Source organism: Saccopteryx leptura, chromosome 11 (assembly GCF_036850995.1).
Source record: "Saccopteryx leptura isolate mSacLep1 chromosome 11, mSacLep1_pri_phased_curated, whole genome shotgun sequence".
Classification (NCBI taxonomy): Eukaryota; Metazoa; Chordata; class Mammalia; order Chiroptera; family Emballonuridae; genus Saccopteryx; species Saccopteryx leptura.
Window position 1 is genome coordinate 70841432 of NC_089513.1, and position 20112 is coordinate 70861543.

Below are 20112 nucleotides of genomic sequence, written 5' to 3' on the forward strand. Positions count from 1 at the left end.
CTCTGCCCCAGGCGCTAGAGTGGCTCTGGACGCAACAGAGCGACACCCCAGAGGGGCAGAGCATCGCCCCCTGGTGGGCAGAGCGTCGCCCCCTGGTGGGCGTGCCGGGTGGATCCCGGTCAGGCGCATGCGGGAGTCTGTCTGACTGTCTCTCCCCGTTTCCAGCTTCAGAAAAATACAAAAAAAAAAAAAAAAAGATGGACAATTAAATATATACATATATACACTCATGTATATATGTAAAATATTGTCAGATAGTAAAGAGTGCTGCTTCGGAGAAAAATAAAGCATGAAAGGAGAGGGGGTGGTGTGGAGCGGAGTAGCACTGGGACATTAACAGTACCTACCTCACACAGTTATTGTAGGGGCTAAATAAATTAATACACATAGGTCACTTAGAACACTCAATATGTGTGAATTATGATTATTAGCATATGTTACTATAAAATGTAAATGATAATATGATAACAGGGATCTTTGATTAAAAGCTCACAACTACTGCCTGGCCAGGCGGCGGCTCAGTGTATAGAACAACAAACTGGGATGCTGAGGTCCCGGGTTCCAAATCCTCATGGTTGCTGGCTTGAGCCCAAAGGTCACTGGCTTGGGCAAGGGGTCACTGGCTCAGCTGTAGCCCCTGGGTCAAGGCATGTATGAGAAGCAATCAATGAACAACTAAAGGGCTGTAACTAAGAGTTGATGCTTCTCCTCTCTTTCCTTTCCTGTCTGTTTGTCTCTACCTCTCTCACTAACAAAACAAAACAAAACAAAACAAAACAAAACAGGCCCTGGCCGGTTGGCTCAGTGGTAGAGCATCGGCCTGGCGTGCAGGAGTCCCAGGTTCGATTCCCAGCTAGGGCACACAGGAGAAGCGCCCATCTGCTTCTCCACCCTTCCCCCTCTCCTTCCTCTCTGTCTCTCTCTTCCCCTCCCACAGCCAAGGCTCCATTGGAGCAAAGTTGGCCCGGGCGCTGAGGATGGCTCCATGGCCTCTGCCTCAGGTGCTAGAATGGCTCTGGCTGCAACAGAGCGATGCCCCAGATGGGCAGAGCATCACCCCCTGGTGGGCATGCCGGGTGGATCCCGGTCGGGCACATGCGGGAGTGTGTCTGACTGCCTCCCCGTTTTCAACTTCAGAAAAATACAAAACAAAAAAAACACACACACACACACACACAAAAAACCAACCTCACATCTTCTTCCTTTATTAGTTTTTGCAACTTTAAAATGGAGATGTTCTTTTTTCATTTTGTAAGTGTAAAATGATGTTGTTGTCCAGCTGCACGGCCCTCTCCCCATCACACCAGACTCTCTCCTGCCTGCCAGCCAGTCCCCTCACCTTCACCCGCTCTACTCCTCCAGTCCTCAGCTTTCCACTTCAGCTCCCTCCTCAGAGAGGCCTGCTCTAACCTTCCCCACCTACACCGGGTCTCCTTGTCATGACCTGGCAGCATATCTTTCATAATACTTAGCCAAATTTACAAGTTGAGTGGAGTGGCTATGTGGGAATATCAACTCTGCTTTTCAAGCCAAACGCTTCCCCAGGGACCGTGGAGGTAGGGAAAGTGAAAGAGGAGAGGGGGTGGGCACAGCGTGCAGAGAGAGGGGGGATTTCCGCCCCTGGCGAGGTGGAGGGGCGCAGCTGAGAAGGGATGTTGAACAAGAATGACATACAGTGGAGGGATTTAAAGAACTGTTTGCTGCAGGAGTGACTTCCAGAAACACTCTGAGGTCACTTGGCAGCTTTAGTTGGGCTCCTTCTTGAAACAGGTGGGGTCCTTCAGCTCTGGTCCAAGCGAAAATGGTGTGTGTGTGTGTTTAGGTGCGTGTGTGTTGCCTGCCGATCTGTCAAGGTTTGAAAGGACTGAGAGCATGAGAAAAGCTGAAAGCATACAAAGTTAACGGGAAGTGAAATCGGTGCAATTTCTCCAAAGGTGAACTTGGAAAATATAGGTAACATAATATTTTATGTTTGATCAAGAAATCTCCATTTCTAGGAACAAAACTTAAGAAGTTAACAGAATGACAATTGAGCGAGCATTTACAAATATACATATATGTGCAAAGGCATTCATTTCAGGATGTGTATACTAATAGAAATTAGAAGCTATCTGAATTGGTTGGTTAGATAAATTATACACATGCTACGAAAGTCTCTGCAGCCTTGAAAGTGATGAAGTACACCTATATTTATTAACAGGTAGAGGTGACCCTGCATATTACTGAATGAAAAGAGCAGACTATGAAACAAATGTGTAATACGATCCAATTTATGGAGAATTATACAGTTATATCTTCAGATATAAGTATACATTATAGTTATAGAATGTTTAAGAAGAGAAAGAAGCCTAGAAAGATTTAAGAACATAAACACAATGATTTTAACCTATTATGAAATTTTGGTGAGTTTTGTGTTCTTTTTTGCATTTATAGTTGTTTGTAAAATGAGAATCTATCATTGTTACAAAAATAAAAAACTATTTAAAAATAGTATTCAGGCCTGACCTGTGGTGGCGCAATGGATAAAGCATTGACCTGGAAAGCTGAAGTTGCCAGTTTGAAACCCGGGGCTTGCCCAGTTAAGGCACATACGAGAAGCAACTACTACAAGTTGATGTTTCCTGCTCCTCTCTTTCCTCTTTCTCTCTCTCTCCTCTCTCTAAAAAATCAATAAATAAATCTTTAAAACATTAGTATTCAAGCCCTGGCTGGGTCGTTCAGTTGGTTAAAGTGTCATCCAGATATGCCAAGGTTGTGGGTTCATTCCTCAGTCAGGGCACACACAAAAATCAACCAATGAGCCCTGGCTGGTTGGCTCAGCGGTAGAAAATCAGCCTGGCATGTGGAAGTCCCGGGTTCAATTCCTGGTCAGGGCACACAGGAGAGGTGCCCATCTGCTTCTCCACCCCTCCCCCTCTCCTTCCTCTCTGTCTCTCTCTTCCCCTCCCTCAGCCAAGGCTCCACTGGAGCAAAGTTGGCCCAGGCACTGAGGATGGCTCCATGGCCTCTGCTTCCAGCGCTAGAATGGCTCCAGCCGCAATGGAGCAACGCCCCAGATGGGCAGAACATCACCCCCCTAGTGGGCTTGCCGGGTGGATCCCAGATGGGTGCATGGAGGAGTCCATCTCTCTGCTTCCCCATTTCTCACTTCAGAAAAATACAAAAAAAAAAAAAAGAAAAAGAAATCAACCAATGAAAAAATTAACCAATGAATGTATATATAAGTAGAACAGCAAATCAATCTCTCTCTCTTTCTCTCTCTCTCTCTCTCTCCCTCTCCCTTTCTCTTTCTCTAAAAGAAATTCAATACAATAAAATTTTTTTCAAACAAAAATAAAAATAGTATTTAATAGGTCAAAAGGGAATGAGGCAGCCCTGGCCGGTTGGCTCAGCGGTGAGCGTCAGCCTAGCGTGCGGAGGACCCGGGTTCGATTCCCGGCCAGGGCACACAGGAGAAGCGCCCATTTGCTTCTCCACCCCTCCGCCACGCTTTCCTCTCTGTCTCTCTCTTCCCCTCCCGCAGCCAAGGCTCCATTGGAGCAAAGATGGCCCGGGCACTGGGGATGGCTCTGTGGCCTCTGCCTCAGGCGCTAGAGTGGCTCTGGTCGCAACATGGCGACGCCCAGGATGGGCAGAGCATCGCCCCCTGGTGGGCAGAGCATCGTCCCTAGTGGGCGTGCCGGGTGGATCCCGGTTGGGCACATGCGGGAGTCTGTCTGACTGTCTCTCCCTGTTTCCAGCTTCAGAAAAATGAAAAAAAAAATAAATAAAATTTAAAAAAAAAAAAAAGGAAATGAGGCAATCTGGAGGTCAGTCCCATCCCAAAATCAATACTTTGTATGCTTTGCCTTGAAGATAGTATTTCCCTACTGTGCCGCATTGTCTTGCTGCATTCCCACAGCAATGATCTACAGCAGCAGATACAGTGATAAAATTCTCAGGTGTCATCCTTCCAGCAGCATGCTGAAACTGTATAAAAGATCCTGTGATGTGCTGTAAATTCGTTCTCCTGGTAATAATCTCTCAGTGCGTCTTTCACTTTTCTGCACAGCACTCAACCAAATTTATAACTGTAAGTCAGTTGGAGTGGTTATTTGTGAGTGTCCACTGTGTTTTTTACAGTGGCATACTGTAAAAATGGCAGTGAATTTTTCCATACCTACATGTATGCCCCTTTGAATGTGACTTTGAAGGGCCTTCCATCAAGATGTGGAGTCTATTTCACGGCATGACCATGGGACTTGCTTTGGCCAACAGAATACTAGCATAACGTGATACAGAGTCTTTTTTTTTTTTTTTTTTTGTATTTTTCTGAAGCTGGAAATGGGGAGGCAGTCAGACAAACTCCCGCATGCGACCGACCGGGATCCACCCAGCATGCCCACCAGAGGGCGACGCTCTGCCCATCTGGGGCGTTGCTCCATTGCAACCAGAGCCACTCCAGCGCCCGAGGCAGAGGCCATGGAGCTATCCTCAGCGCCCGGGCCAACATTGCTCCAATGAAGCCTTGGCTGCGGGAGGGGAAGAGAGAGACAGAGAGGAAGGAGAGGGGGAGGGATGGAGAAGCAGATGGGCGCCTCTCCTGTGTGCCCTGGCTGGGAATCGAACCCGGGACTCCTGCACGCCAAGCCAACGCTCCACCACTCAGCCAACCAGCCAGGGCTGATACAGAGTCTTGAAAAGAGCTTGCCCTCTGGAGCTTGCTGTCTTAGTGAGACCATTACATAAATGAGTCTAAGCTAACCTGCTGGAGAATGAGAGCCCACCTGGAAGAGAACCTAGAGACCCCAAACAACTGTCAAGACGTCTGAGCAAGGCCAGCCTAGATTATCTACCTTGTAGTCAACCCACTGGCTGAGCATGGTCACACAAGGCAACCCAGCAGAGAACAGCCAAGCTGCCCCAAATCTGAAGAACCACCTCATCAACCTACAGACTGTGGGCTGAAAATAGTTGTTTTGAGCCACACAGTCTTGGGGTTGTTTGTTACTCAGCAAAAGCTAACTGATGCAGATCCTCTTTTTATTAAAAAGTTATCTGGGGCAGGGGAGCCACTTCTAAATCAAGAATGTAAGGTTCTCTAGTTAACAGTCTTCTTTAATAAGGAGTACACAGGCAAAGAAGACCTCTATTATTGGATGATCAGATCTACATTTGTAGAAATTATCTGAATTCCACAGGGCAAGACAATTCCTAGTATTGTCATTTTCTCAGAAGTTTTTCCCTCCAGTGTCTAAGGCAGCACTAAATGCCTCATTTTAGGATTCATCCTGAATGTAAAGGAAACTCTAAAAGGTAACTGAATCCACCAAGTCTGGATGTGGGGTTCGGTGGCCCACAGGGCATTTCCCTGAGAGCTGTTACTATACCCCAGACCCCTCTCAGGTAGAGCGGAGAGCATGGCACCTCCTACCCAGAGACACTTCTGTTTTACCCTAAGATGATAATGCCTCAAAATGCTAGCAATAATAAGATGATAAGACCTTAAAATGCTAGCAATTTCTAGAAGCCCACCACTGGATGTAGCTTTCACCTAAACTCCATTTAGTGAGCGATCTTAATGTGCCTATGTCTGTCCAGCTTCCAGAACAGAAGAAAACCTCTCCAACCCAGGATGCATCAGATCAAAAACCACTAAAAACAGAAAAAATGTATAATTCTAGGAAAACATGACGCTCCTCCCCAAGAGCCCTGAAGAAATAACATCATTTACAAAGGGAGAGTGACCCCACATTTAAGCTTGTAGTATGTCTGGGGCACAAGTGATTGAGGGCCTTCACGGAATCCCAGTCTCCGGAGTTGTTGATGAACAAGTTACAACTAGTTCCCTCACTTGGGAAAACAATCTGGCATTCTTTTGTTTTTTTGTTTTTTGTATTTTTCCAAAATGAGAAGCGGGGAGACAGACAGACTCCCGCATGCGGCCGACCGGGATCCATCCGGCATGCCCACCAGGGGGCGATGCTCTGCCCATCTGGGGTGTCGCTCTGTTGCAACCAGAGCCATTCTAGTGCCTGAGGCAGAGGACATGGAGCCGTCCTCAGCGCCCAGGCCAAGTTTGCTCCAATGAAGCCTTGGGTGTGGGAGGGGAAGAGAGAGATAGAGAGAAAGGAGAGGAGGAGGGGTGGAGAAGCAGTTGGGCGCTTCTCCTGTATACTCTGGCCGGGAATTGAACCCAGGACTTCTACACACCAGGCTGACACTCTACTGCTGAGCCAGCCGGCTAGTGCCTCTGGCATTCTTTTGTAAAGGTGAATGTGCGCACATCCCACAACCCAGCACCCCACTTCTAGGCTTATACCTTCAAGAATTTTGTACCTGTGCACCAGGTGACAGGTTCCACAATGTTCAAGGTAGCATTGTTTGAAATGGCAAAACATGGGAAACCCAAATGTTTATTAACAGGAGAATGAATTTTTAATTGTGAAATATTCACACAATGGAATATTGAAATATTCACACAAAGGAATATTTTACAACACTGAAAATGAAATACAGTAACATACAACACAAATTCGTTTAGAAGCGTAACATTCACTTAAAAAAGCAAGTCCAAGCCCTAGCCAGGTGGCTCAGTAGATAAAGCGTTGACCCAGCATACCAGAGTTTGTGGGTTTGACCCCCTGTCAGGGAATGTAGGAGAAGCAATCAATGAGTACACATCTAAATGGAACAATGAATTGGTGCTTTTCTCTCTCTTTCCCTTCTCTCTCTTTCCCTTCCTCTCTCTCTCTAAAATCAATAGAAAATTTTTTTAAAAAAGCAAGTCTGCATACATATAAAACTACATTCAGTATAATATATTTTTATAAAAATAAAAACTAGGCCCTGGCCGGTTGGCTCAGCGGTAGAGCGTCGGCCTGGCGTGCGGGGGACCCGGGTTCGATTCCCGGCCAGGGCACATAGGAGAAGCGCCCATTTGCTTCTCCACCTCCTCCCCTCCTTCCTCTCTGTCTCTCTCTTTCCCTCCCACAGCCAAGGCTCCATTGGAGCAAAGATGGCCCAGGTGCTGGGAATGGCTCCTTGGCCTCTGCCCCAGGCACTAGAGTGGCTCTGGTCGCGGCAGAGCGACGCCCCGGAGGGGCAGAGCATCGCCCCCTGGTGGGCAGAGCGTCACCCCTGGTGGGCGTGCCAGGTGGATCCCGGTCGGGCGCATGCGGGAGTCTGTCTGACTGTCTCTCCCCGTTTCCAGCTTCAGATATAAAAATAAATAAATAAATAAAAAATAATAATAATAAATAAATAAAAATAAAAACTAAGGCCCTGGTCGGTTGGCTCAGTGGTAGAGCATCGGCCTGGCGTGCAGGAGTCCCGGGTTTGATTCCCGGCCAGGGCACACAGGAGAAGCACCCATCTGCTTCTCCACCCCTCCCCCTCTCCTTCCTCTCTGTCTCTCTCTTCCCCTCCCACAGCCAAGGCTCCATTGGAGCAAAGTTGGCCCGGGCGCTGAGGATGGCTCTGTGGCCTCTGCCTCAGGTGCTAGAATGGCTCTGGTTGCAACAGAGCAATGCCCCTGATGGGCAGAGCATCGCCCCCTGGTGGGCGTGCCAGGTGGATCCTGGTTGGGCGCATGCGGGAGTCTGTCTGACTTCCTCCCCATTTCCAACTTCAGAAAAATACCAAAAAATAAAATAAAATAAAAATAAAAATAAATAAATAAATAAAAAGCCTGACCTGTGGTGGCATAGTGGATAAAGTGTCGACCTATAACGCTGAGGTTGCCAGTTCAAAACCCTGGGCTTGCCCAGTCAAAGCACTTATGGGAGTTGATGCTTCCTGCTCCTTCCCCCTTCTCTCCCTCTCTCTCCCTTATCTAAAATGAATAAAGAAAATCTTTTAAAAAAATACAACTAAAGAAAATTTTGTTTAGGGAGACATATCTATTGAAAAATATATAGATGGAAATATATATATATATTTATAGATGGAAAAAATAAAAAAGATAAGGGAACATAAAACCAAAATTCAGGCCTGGCCAGGCAGTGGCGCAGTGGATAGAGCACTGGACTGGGATGTGGAGGACCCAGGTTCGAGACCACCCGAGGTCACCAGCTTGAGCGCGGGTTCATCTAGTTTGAGCAAGGCTCACCAGCTTAAGCCCAAGGTCTCTGGCTCCAGCAAGGTGTCACTCAGTCTACTGTAGCCCCCCCCCAGTCAAGGCACATATGAGAAATCAATCAATGAACAACTAAGGAGCCGCAACAGAGAATTGATGTTTCGCATCTCTCTCCCTTCCTGTCTGTCTGTCCCTATCTATCCCTCTCTCTGACTCTCTCTGTCTCTGCCACAAAAATAAATAAAATAAATATGTATTAAAAAAACAACAAAATTCAGGATAGCAGTTCCCTCTGAGACCAGGACTGGGGATAAGCCCCAGGAAGCTCTGTGAGCCTGGGTTATGTTCTAGTTCCTAAATTGGGTGGTGGGTCAATAATTTACGCACACATATATGTATATTTTGAAATGTCAATTATTATATAATTAAATAAATTTAAACAGTGAATGGGAATAAGTAGATAAAATGAATATGCTGAAAAGTAATGAAATAAAATAATACTACAATAAAAACAAAGTTTTTTATGCTATAAAGTTGGTAAAGATGAAAAAAACTGTGTTGTGATGATGGTAGGGGAAAAAACTCTTACATTACTGGTAAGAGAAGAACTGATTTTTAAAAAAGCTTTTGGAAAGCAATTTGGAAATACATATGAGCCTGTCTGGTCTTCTCCGCTCCCTGTCTGGTCTTCTCCGCTCCCTGTCTGGTCTTCTCCGCTCCCTGTCTGGTCTGCGCTGCTCCCTGTCTGGTCTGCGCTGCTCCCTGTCTGGTCTTCTCCGCTCCCTGTCTGGTCTGCGCTGCTCCCTGTCTGGTCTTCTCCGCTCCCTGTCTGGTCTGCGCTGCTCCCTGTCTGGTCTTCTCCGCTCCCTGTCTGGTCTGCGCTGCTCCCTGTCTGGTCTTCTCCGCTCCCTGTCTGGTCTTCTCCGCTCCCTGTCTGGTCTTCTCCGCTCCCTGTCTGGTCTTCTCCGCTCCCTGTCTGGTCTGCGCTGCTCCCTGTCTGGCCTCCTCCTCTCCCTCTCTTGTCTTCTCTGCTCCTCTGTGACCTGTCTCCCAGTTCTCTCCATAGCCCTGAGGCACCACACTGCCTCCAGGCTCACCGTTCAGCTCCTGCCGCAGGGCCTTGGCACACCTTCATTGTGCAGAACAGGACGGCAGAGCTCACATCATAAAAGGGCCTTCTGACCTGTGGTGGTGCAGTGGATAAAGCGCAGACCTGGCTGTAATGCTGAGGTCGCCGGTTCGAAATTCTGGGCTTGCCTGGTCAAGGCACATGTGGGACTTGATGCTTCCTGCCCCTCCTCCCTCTCTCGCTCTTTCTCTCTCTCCCCTCTCTAAAATGAAAAAATAAAAATCTTAAAAAAAAAAAAGTATCCGAGAAAGGTTTAAAAAAAAAAAAAAGCCTGACCAGGTGGTGGCGCAGTGGATAGAGCGTCGGACTGGGATGCGGAAGGACCCAGGTTCAAGACCCCGAGGTCGCCAGCTTGAGCGCGGGCTCATCTGGCTTGAGCAAAGAGCTCACCAGCTTAGACCCAAGGTCGCTGGCTCCAGCAGGGGGTTACTCGGTCTGCTGAAGGCCCGCGGTCAAGGCACATGTGAGAAAGCAATCATTGAACAACTAAGAAGTCGCAACGCACAACGAGAAACTGATGATTGATGCTTCTCATCTATCTCCATTCCTATCTGTCTGTCCCTGTCTATCTCTGCCTCTGTAAAAAAAAATAAAAGGGCCTTCATGCTTTGTCAAATATTTGAAGTTCAGCCTGACCTGTGATGGCGCAGTGTATAAAGCGTCGACCCAGAAATGCTGAGGTCGCCTGTTCAAAACCCTGGGCTTGCCTGGTCAAGGCACATATGGGAGTTGATGCTTCCAGCTCCTCCCCCCTTCTCTCTCTCTGTCTCTCTCCTCTCTCTCTTTCTCTGTCTCTCTCTCTCCCTCTCTCCCCTCTAAAAATGAATAAATAAAATAAAATTAAAAATACTAAAAATATATATATATTTGAAGTTCATTCCATAAATTTCCTAAATAGATTGGAATACTGGCCTTACACAAATTTTTTAACCTCTTCCAGCCTCAGTGTTGTCATCTGTGAAACTGGAATAAAAATACACACCTCACAGGACTCTTGGAAGGACTAAGTGAACTTCACTGAGCAAAGACTCTGACACAGCATGAGCGAGGAATTTCACCCACCATTATTGTTATTCCGATTAGCAGCCCCTCATTTTGCAACTGAAGTTTTCAATAAAGCATTACATTTCCAGCAAAAAGAGAGAGAAAGAGAGAGAGAGAAGTCTAAAAATGATCTCTCATCTGGCAATTCTATTTCTAGGAATTTATTCCAGGGACGTAATGACTGCTGTGCTGAAAGGGGTATGAAAACAGAGGCTCATCTCCTAACCACTACACTGTGCACCAGAAACTATTACAAAATAATACTGAATGTAAACTCTAACTGAAAAAAAAAGTTTTAGCCTAACCAGGCGGAGGTGCAGTGGATAGAGCATTGGACTGGGACAAAGAGGACCCAGGTTCGAAACCCTGGGGTCGCCAGCTTGAGCACGGGCTCATCTGGTTTGAGCAAGGCTCACCAGCTTGAGCCCAAGGTTGCTGGCTCGAGCAAGGGGTCACTATCTCTGCTGGTGCCCCATAATGAGAAAGCAGTCAATGAACAACTAAGGTGCCGCAATGAAGAACTGATGCTTCTCATCTCTGTCCCTATCTGTTGTTCCTCTCTCTCTCTCTCTGTCCCTGTCACAAAACAACAAAACAAAAAAGAAAAACTAAGGTCCCGCAATGAAGATTTGATGCTTCTCATCTCTCTCCCTTCCTGTCTGTCCGTCCCTGTCTGTCCTTCTCTCTGTCTCTTTCTATCTCTGCTACACACACACACACACAAATTTTTAAGAGGCTCATCTTAGCAATTTTCATAATAGCCAAAAGTTAGAAACAATGTATATGTTCAACAACAGGGGATTGGCTAAATTGATTCCATCAGTGGAATTTATGTAGTGATTCATCTATTATATTCATTTATTGAGGGTCCACGTGTGCCAAATACTACGTTGATTGTAGGAGACACAGCTTTATACACAACACAAATTCTGCCTAACTGGAGCGTTACTGAGGAAGGCCAGAAATAAGGAATATAAAGAAAATATAGGGCATGTTGCCTGACCTGTGGTGGCGCAGTGGGTAAAGCATCGACCTGGAACAGAGGTCGCCAGTTCGAAACCCCGGGCTCGCCTGGTCAAGGCACATTTGGGGGTTGATGCCTTCTGCTCCTCCCCTTCTCTCTTTCTCTCTCTCTCTCTCTCTCTCTGTCTGTCTCTCTCTGTCCCCTCTCTAAAAATGAATAAATAAAATCTAAAAAAAAAATAATTATATAAAAAAATATATAGGGCATGTTAGGGAGTGGCAGCTGCTCTGGAGAAAACAGAAAATGGCACCAGAAATGGGATGACATTTTAACAAAAAACCTGAAGGGGACTAGAAAATAAGACAGGCATCCTGGGGAGGAGATTTCCAAGCAGAGAATAGCCAGTGCCAAGGCCCTGCGGCAGCAGGTGGCCTGCAGGGCTGAGGAATAACAAGGCTGGTGTGGCTGGAGAGGAGAAGCACATCCTATACAGGGCCTGTAGGCCATCAGAAGGAGGTGGTTTCTACTCTGGGGCCAAAGCTGTCTTCTTTTCAGTAGGTTTACCCTGGCTGAACACTAGACAATAAGCGGGCAGAGTAGAAATAAAGAAACCAGCTAGGAGGCTTTTGCGATCTTCAGGTGAGAGGAGATGGCGCCGTGGGAAAGGGCGGGTGGCAGTGGAGGTCTGAGAAGTGGTCAAGACCATGGTCTGCTGGCTCAGTGGATAGAGTGTCAGCCTGGCATGCAGACATCCTGGGACCATCTACTTCTCTCTCTCTTCCCTTCCCCCTTCTCTCTCTCTTCCCTCCTCGCAATCAGTGTCTTGATTGGTTCGAACATCGGCCCAAGATGGGGCTTGCCGGTGGATCCCGGTTGGGGCACATGCGGGAGTCTGTCTCACTATCTCCCCTCCTCTCATTTAAAAAAAAAATTTAAAAGAGAAGAGTTGTTGAGGTTTCTTTTTCTGTTTTTTAAGATAGGAGAAGTAACAGCATGTGTGAAGATTGATAGGAATGAGTCAGTAAAGGGAAATAATGGATGATGAGAAAGAGGGAAGGCTTGCTGACCTACATAAGCAGATGAGCAGGGAAGGTCTTTTTGTGTGACAGAGACAGAGAGACAGAGAGAAGGACAGATAGGAACAGAAAGACAGATGAGAGGCATCAAGTCTTTCTTAGTTGTTCACTGATTGATTTCCCATACCTGCCTTGACTGTGGGGCTACAGCAGACCGAGTGACCCCTTGCTCAAGTCAGCGACCTTCGGCTCAAGCTGGTGAGCTTTGCTCAAACCAGATGAGCCCGCGCTCAAGCCTGCGACCTTGGGGTCTCGAACCTGGGTTCATTGCATCCCAGTCTGACACTCTATCCACTGCGCCACCGCCTGGTCAGGCGAGAAGGGAAGGTCTGAAGCAGGTGGTCCAAGTGAAAGGGTCAACCTGCGAGATTAGCCAGAGCAGCTCATCCGTTCCCCATTCAAATGATGTCATACATGACCATTTAATGACCATTTAGTGGTTTCCTGTTAAGTTTTTTTGAAAACAGGTCATAAAACAGTAACAAGCACAACACTTATTAAGCACTCTGCTTAATTTAATGCTTTAAGTACTATGCATATTGCAAAGCATTATCTTCCTCAATACTCCCACCAATCCGTAAAAGACAAGAACTAAATTATTCCCATTTCCCAGATGCAAAATGGAGGCAAAGAGAGGTATCTTGCTTCAGATCATGTAGCTGGAATGGTAGCTAGGATTCGACCGCAGGCAGACTGCTGGCCGTGTCCCCCAGGCTAACGCGGTTCCATGGAAACAGAGAGCGAGCCCCACAGCACAGCGTTTTAGAATTTCCAGTAGGCACATTTACACTTGATCTTAGCCAAAAGGCCAAAAAGCGATTCAATAGGCATATTTTAAAAAGTTAAAAGACATGGGGAAAGTTAATTTTAGTAATACATTTTATCTAGATGATATCTAAAACATTAACATTTCAACAGGTAATCAGTATAAAATAGTAATATATATATTAATATATATAATATATATATTTTTAATGGGGTGGCATTGATAAATCAGGGTACATATGTTCAGAGAAAACATCTCTAGGTTATTTTGACATTTGATTATGCTGCATTCCCATCACCCAAAGTCCAATTGTCTTCCGTCACCTTCTAACTGGTTTTCTTTGTGCCCCTCCCCTCCCCCAACCCCCTCCTTCTCCTCCCCCCTACCCTGTAACCCCAACACTCTTGTCTATGTCTCTGAGTCTCATTTTTATGTCCCACTTATGTATGGAATCATATAGTTCTTAGTTTTTTCTGATTTACTTATTTCGTTCAGTATAATGTTATCAAGGTCCATCCATGTTATTGTAAATGATCCGATGTCATCATTTCTTATGGCTGAGTAGTATTCCATAGTATATATAAATATGTACCAAAGCTTTTTTTTATTTGTTTGTTTGTTTTGTTTTTACAGAGAGAGGGATAGACAGGGACAGAGAGACAGGAACGCAGAGATGAGAAGCATCAATCATTAGTTTTTCGTTGCGAAATGCAACACCTTAGTTGTTCATTGATTGCTTTCTCATATGTACCTTGACCACGGGCCTTCAGCAGATCGAGTAACCCCTTGCTCGAGCCAGCAACCTTGGGCTCAAGCTGGTGAGCTTTTGTTCAAACCAGATTAGCCCATGCTCAAGCTAGCAACCTCGGGGTCTTGAACCTGGGTCTTCCGCATCCCAGTCCGACGCTCTAAAACTTTTTAATCCACTCGTCCACTGACGGACACTTGGGCTGTTTCTAGATCTTCACTATTGTGAACAATGCTGCCATAAACATGGGGGTGCATTTCTTCTTTTGGAACAGTGCTATGGTGTTCTTGGGGTATATTCCTAAAAGTGGGATAGCTGGGTCAAAAGGCAGTTCGATTTTTAATTTTTTGAGGAATCTCCATACTGTTTTCCACAGTGGCATAGTAAGATATTTTACATTCCTTTTTTGTGCAGCAGGTCCTCACGTAAGGTTATTTTGCTCAATGTCATTTTATTATAATGTTGATAAGGGAAAAAAATTAGTTCCCGGCTAAGCCCGCTGTCTGCGTGGAGCTGGCTCCTTCTCCCCAGGTCTGCGTGGTGTTTCTCCGGGTCTCCGGTTTCCTCCCACGCCCCAAAGGGGTGCACACTCGGTGAGCGGGCGTGTCTGTGCTGTCCCAGTCCGAGTGAGTGTGGGGTGGGCGTGCGAGGCCCTGCAATGGGAGGGGGCGCCTGTCCAGGGTGGGGACCTGCACTGAGCCCTGAGCTGCCGGGATAAACCCCAGCCACCTCTGACCCAGGACTAGAATGAGTGGGTTGGAAAATCATTATCTTACTTGTTTTTATTCATCTTTTTAAAATCTGTGTATAGCTCAGGTCTATTTCCATGATTAATATGAGAAGTGTTTTGAGTCTTTATTTAGAAGTTTATTGTTTCTGTGACCAGAAATATGCCATAGAAACTTAACTCTTGTTTCTGTGAATCAATTATCCTAGGGTAAAACTGGTTTCCTTATATAGCGTTTCACTTAAAGTCCCAGTTTCCAAGAACCTGTCAGAGACGCTCTGTGAGGACTTCCTGTACTAACTCTTCCCGATCTGGCAAGGATCTCACCCTTGACAGGCTCGCTTCCCATCAGGGATACTTGATCTCTATTTAGATTTCATAAAACTTATTAAGAAAGTAGATTCCACACACCCAAATTGTTCCAAATACAGGTACTAGTTTTTCAGTAATAGAACTGAGTATCTTGAAACGAATTAAAATTTTTAAAAAATGACAAGTTCATGTCCTCAGCTGCACTAGCGCATTTCAGGGACTCAGAAGCCACACGTGGCTGGTGGCGGCCATATCTGAACAGCGTGACTCCAGCCTCCTAACTGCTGGGCTCTGCTGCCTCTCTTTACCAAATTCTAGCAACCTTTTCCACTGAATATCTTCACTGTCTACTATTTTTTCCTTCTCAATTCAACCAACTTTTACCACTATTAAATTTTTAATTTTTTTTTTACCACTTGTAAGACCATGTTAATTATACTTCCACTAAAAATCTAATCACAACAGCCAACACTTTTTTGGAATACTTACTATGCACCAGGAACTGTCCTAAGCAATGTACATGTGTTAACTCACTTCACTGTCAAATTAGTAATTAAGTGGACTCTGTTAATATACCCATTTTAATGATGAAGAAACTGAGGCAGGAGGAGATTAAATAACTTTCCCAAGGTCATAGTAACTGAGTGCAAGAGCTGGGAATGAAAGCGAGCGTATCTAGTTTTATCCGGACCCCATACTCGGCACCCCTGTTCTGTTTCTCTCTCACAAATATAACCATGAAAATGATAGTTTCGGTGATAGGATTATAGGTGATTTTTACTATCATCTTTTTATTTATCTATATTTTCCCTTTTTTTTATCCTGCAAATGAAAGCTCAGGGGTCCTGAATGCTTTCTAGATCTACCCACTTCCCCGTGGAGTTCAAACCGAGAGTAATGTGTTAGAACAAATACAGGAGGAACTCTAAAAGTCTAGAGGCTATGATCACGCAGTGAGGTGGCGTGCCACAGTCTCAGGACTTTCCCCACCCAGGACGGGCTGATCCCCAGGGACGTCCGGACTCTGAAAGGCAGTCACTCTCCTCCCAAAGCTGTTCTTTCTGCATCGTGGCTAGTAGCTCCATCTTTTCCCAGCTCGCTCTCCCACTCTCAGATCCTGACAAAAACCCTCAGCTCGCCCCTCCGTCGCCCTACGCTTTCAGTTGACGAATCCTCCAGCCTCTACCTTCAGCATGTTTTTCATATCTACGCCTTTCCACTTCCCCAGCTGCCACCATCCCTTTGTTAGCAGTCGCTTTGTCCACCTTCTCCTTGACCTCAGTAACACCCTCTGAAGCGGCCGCCTTGGCCGCATCTCTCTGCCTCGGCCACCTTTACTTCGAGCTCGTGCTAATCCACTCTGGGCTGCCGCTGCCACTGCCGCAAACCCCTCAGGATTCTCCACTTAGTTCCCAACTTTCTGACTTTGGTTTGCAGTGTACTCCACAACCACCCCCGTTTCAGCCACCTGGTCTTCTTGCAAGTCTCAGGGGCTTTATGTTTTTTACCTGTGGACCCTTCCTCGGGCTCCTCCCTCTAGCCAGAAAGCACCCTTCCTCCATCTCTGCCCACTGGAATTCCACTGATGGTTCCAGGTTGAGTCCCAATGTTTAAATGAGTTCCCTTCTTTTCCTAGCAACCTCTATCTTGCCACTCCTGCATTGTTGACCACAGGTTAACCTTATCTCATCACGGGTATGTCATTATTTGTATATTTACCTTTCCTGCCTACCAGTATTTCTTATGCACCTGTGACATGTCAAGGCTTCACATGTGTTATCTAATTTAATTTAATCCTCACAACAGTCTTGTGAGATAGGTATTACCTTCCCCACTTTACAGATCAGGAATCTGAGGCTGTCAGAAGTTAATTAACTTGCTCAAAGTGGCATCCTTACTAAGCGGGAGAGTCATCGCTCATTCAACCAATTTTATTCCAGTCCGCGTCTGTCGGATTCCTCAGCCCCATGGGCTTCCGTGTGGACTGGGAAGTCCCTTTGGGGGCAATTAGCTCTGGAGCCTCAGGACCAGGCAGATCTGTTAAAGGCGGTTTTCTGCTTCCCTCTCGTCTGATTTGGATTCATCGTGCTATAGGAAATGGTCAGTCCTTTGGCTCAGTCAGAACTTTGCCTGGGCTAGCGCGGGGCTAAAGAAGTGATTCCTGAAGACAAACTCCGTACAGGGTGTTTAGTTCCACCGGTGACCCTGATGATTGGGAAACTGGAAAAGGAATGCCCAGCCCCAGCTCTGGGTTAGCAATCTAGAACTCCCCCGTTTTCAGTAAAATAACATTTAAGCCACACACTGAACCTCTCTGTCCCCTGAGGAGACGCAGAGGGATGCCTCAGCTTTCAGAACCAAGGCTGGAGCAGCAAGCACTGTATCGTTAGTCAGTCTCGGCCTGATAAGGGTCCCAGCCTTCGACGCCCAGTGTAGTCTCACGAGAAATTGAGAAGTCGACAGACAGAGAAGGGCTAGTCTACCCCGAATTGGTTTTATACCCTTTAGGGTTGGAAGCCCGGAAACTTGTTGGGTCAGTTTCATATTGCCAACCAAAGAATATTATCGTAATGGGTTTCTTCTCTTCCTTATTGTTTTGGAGTTGAGGGTGTTCAGCCGCCACTGTTTGCTCAGGGACAGTGCAAACAGGACTCGCTGACTCCCGTGACTGATGGGCGTGAGTCCTGAGCCACCTTCCCTCTGGCCCGGGGTGTGGAGCTAATGGGAAAGCAGCTGACTGAGGAAGGGGGCCAGGAAACCCTACTGGTGCTTTATTTTGTATTTTCCTTTCCATTCTCAAAGCGACCCTTTTTTGAGGTGGGTGTTATTGAAATACCCATTCTACAGATCCAAAAACTGGGTGGTAAGTTACAGGCGGGGGCTGAAATGCTGATATGAGTTCTTCAGCTTTCCACCGCCCTGAGCTCACTCTCTGTGGCATCTGTTGCTTGCACAAATGTCAGTCCTTTAAAAAGGACTAAAGGCAAAATTTGTAACCAAGTTAGAGTTCTCAAGTATCAAAATTCTTTCCTTCCCTCCCAACCAAGATGAGACAAAGTGTTAAATTTGTTAAATGTCTCACATTTTACACTGCTGACAGAGATCTCAACAAGAAGTGGTAGATAAACAGTGAGATTCTAACCTTCCACTCAGGAGACTCCCATGTTGGATTCTTGGGCAAGTGCGCTTGTTGGAACTGTTTATCTCAGTTGGTTAGAGACCATAAGCCACCAAGGCCAGCAAGCCACAGTCACTGACAAAATCATCTTGTCCCCAGACATCTTTTAAAAGGTCAGAAAGTGGCTGGTGAAAATGCTGACGGCCCAGGGCAGGTAGTCATAAGGATTGATAACAGTTTTCAAAAGTTCCACTGACTGGGGTCACTTAGTTGTGTCGTATTCATGGATGAGGTCAAACATCCATACCCACACAAAAAATTCTCTCCTCTTCCCCTTCCCACTTCTTCATGATCTGTTATGCTATAGACAGTCTACAGTTAGAACACTATAATAATATATTTCCATATGGGGTGGGATTGTGGTTGCTAACCAGTTAACACTGATAACTTAGAAAAAAAATATTTCAACTTCTCAAAACCTTAGCCAAGTAAGACATTCGGGATTACTTTTACAGGGCTAGACCCTTAATGTATCATGAAGTCTTTCACAGTTCTCAGAAATAACAGCAACTTGTGTTTTGCCTTCCCCAATGAAGTCCTTGTAAACATTTGTTGCTGCCTCTGCCATATGGTTAAAGAACGTTACTCAACCACAACCAAACATTATTTCAATACTGTAGAAACGACTATTTTGTTACTCCTTAACACCATTTTGTATCTCTCCAAAAAGAATGGTCAGAGGCACTTTTGGCTGGAAGGCATTCACTACCTATCCTCTGAATTATGTATGTTAGCAACATTTTAGAAACACCTTGAAAAAGACTTAAGACCCGTCAGCAGAGGTCAGAGAATGAAAGTAGAGATGGGTGGAAAGGGATATTACAGAACTCACAGTCTGGGCCAAGGTGGGCCCCGTGCTGTCAGGTACACTGAGCAAAGTGTGGGGTAACGCTATAAAGAGGCTGTACATTAGCAGCCAGCAAGGTAACTGGACGCTTGGTAGGGCGAGGAGAGAGCAGGGATGGGACCCTGCGCCCCTCGCACATCGCCCAGATTCCCCACTCCTTCTGAAGCCATGGTAAAAACACAAGGATTCCCATCCACTCCATTCCTCTCCTCCGGCCCTCCGAACTCCTTTCTTACCCACGCTTCCCCTTCCCCTTTCCCACTTTCCATTCTGCCCCTCTGAACATACATAATCTTACGTTCTCAACCACTTTTAAGGTAATTTCATCCCAGCTGGAAAGCAACCCCTGTCTTCTTCCTTTACTCTGGAGTCCAGGAACCAGGTCTCAGAAAGGTGGGACCGTTCTCCCTGAGCTGTGAGCCCACACTGAGTCCTCCCGTGGGCCGGACTCTCCATGACGCCAGTCTGCTCTTCTCCTCCCCCCACCCCCAAAGAAACCTGAACTCCGTGGCCTCTGAAACTGTCTCTGCCTAGGTCCCCAAGGTCTCCGCCGGATCCAAGATTTTTCTGACTCAAGTGGGGTCGGGTCGGGGAGGACAGTACCTCTTTGCAGGCGTGAAGCTCCGGTCCCGCTCCCTGGGTCACCTGGAAGGCGGTCCCAGCCCAGAGCAGCAGTCGCAGAAGCCGGAGTGTGCGCCGCTCGGTTCTGCCCCAGCCTCTGGCAGAGGCTGGCAGGCTGCGCCCCGGCTCAGCCATAGCGTCGTCCTGAGCGAGCGGCAGCAGCGGCTCAGGTGCTGCGGCTGCCGCTGCCGCTGGCAGAAGGCGGAAAAGAGGGGGAGGGAGGCTCGCAAGGGGAGGATGCAAGGGGCTGGGCTCGTGCCAGTCACCTCCGGGCGGCTACGCCAAAGCCGCCCATCCTTCCTTCTCCCTCCTTCCTCTTCTCCTCCTACCCACGTCGCCTTGGCAACCGCCTCCTCCTTCCCTCCGCGCGGGTGGGGCGGGGACCACGCGATGCTCTGCCGCTCACCTGCTGGTCGCCATGGCAGCTGCCGCCGCTGGCGCGCCGAGTGCAAGGGCGCGCGCCGGGAGTCTGCAACCGGCCCAACAGGCGGCACAGGGCTCGTGTAAAGAACGCGGTGGAAGCATCCTCCAAGCCACCGTCACCACAGTCATGTTTTCCACTGCCCTTTCGGGCCATGGACCACTTATGAGCATCTTTAATTCTGCAGATGTGGCGTTCGACAAATACTAAGCACGTCCTGTGT

At 47.0% G+C, this 20112-nt stretch overlaps 1 protein-coding gene across 1 annotated transcript in view; it reads right to left on the bottom strand.

The window, feature by feature from the left end:
• ELAPOR1 (endosome-lysosome associated apoptosis and autophagy regulator 1) overlaps positions 1-19781 on the bottom strand; it is a 74822-nt gene extending 55041 nt beyond the window's left edge. The window contains exon 1 of the mRNA XM_066352665.1: positions 19451-19781. Within this exon, the coding sequence (XP_066208762.1) occupies positions 19451-19603 (153 nt within the window). The 5' untranslated portion in view covers positions 19604-19781. The remainder of the gene's footprint in view (positions 1-19450) is intronic.
• Between the last annotated feature and the right edge of the window lie 331 nt (positions 19782-20112).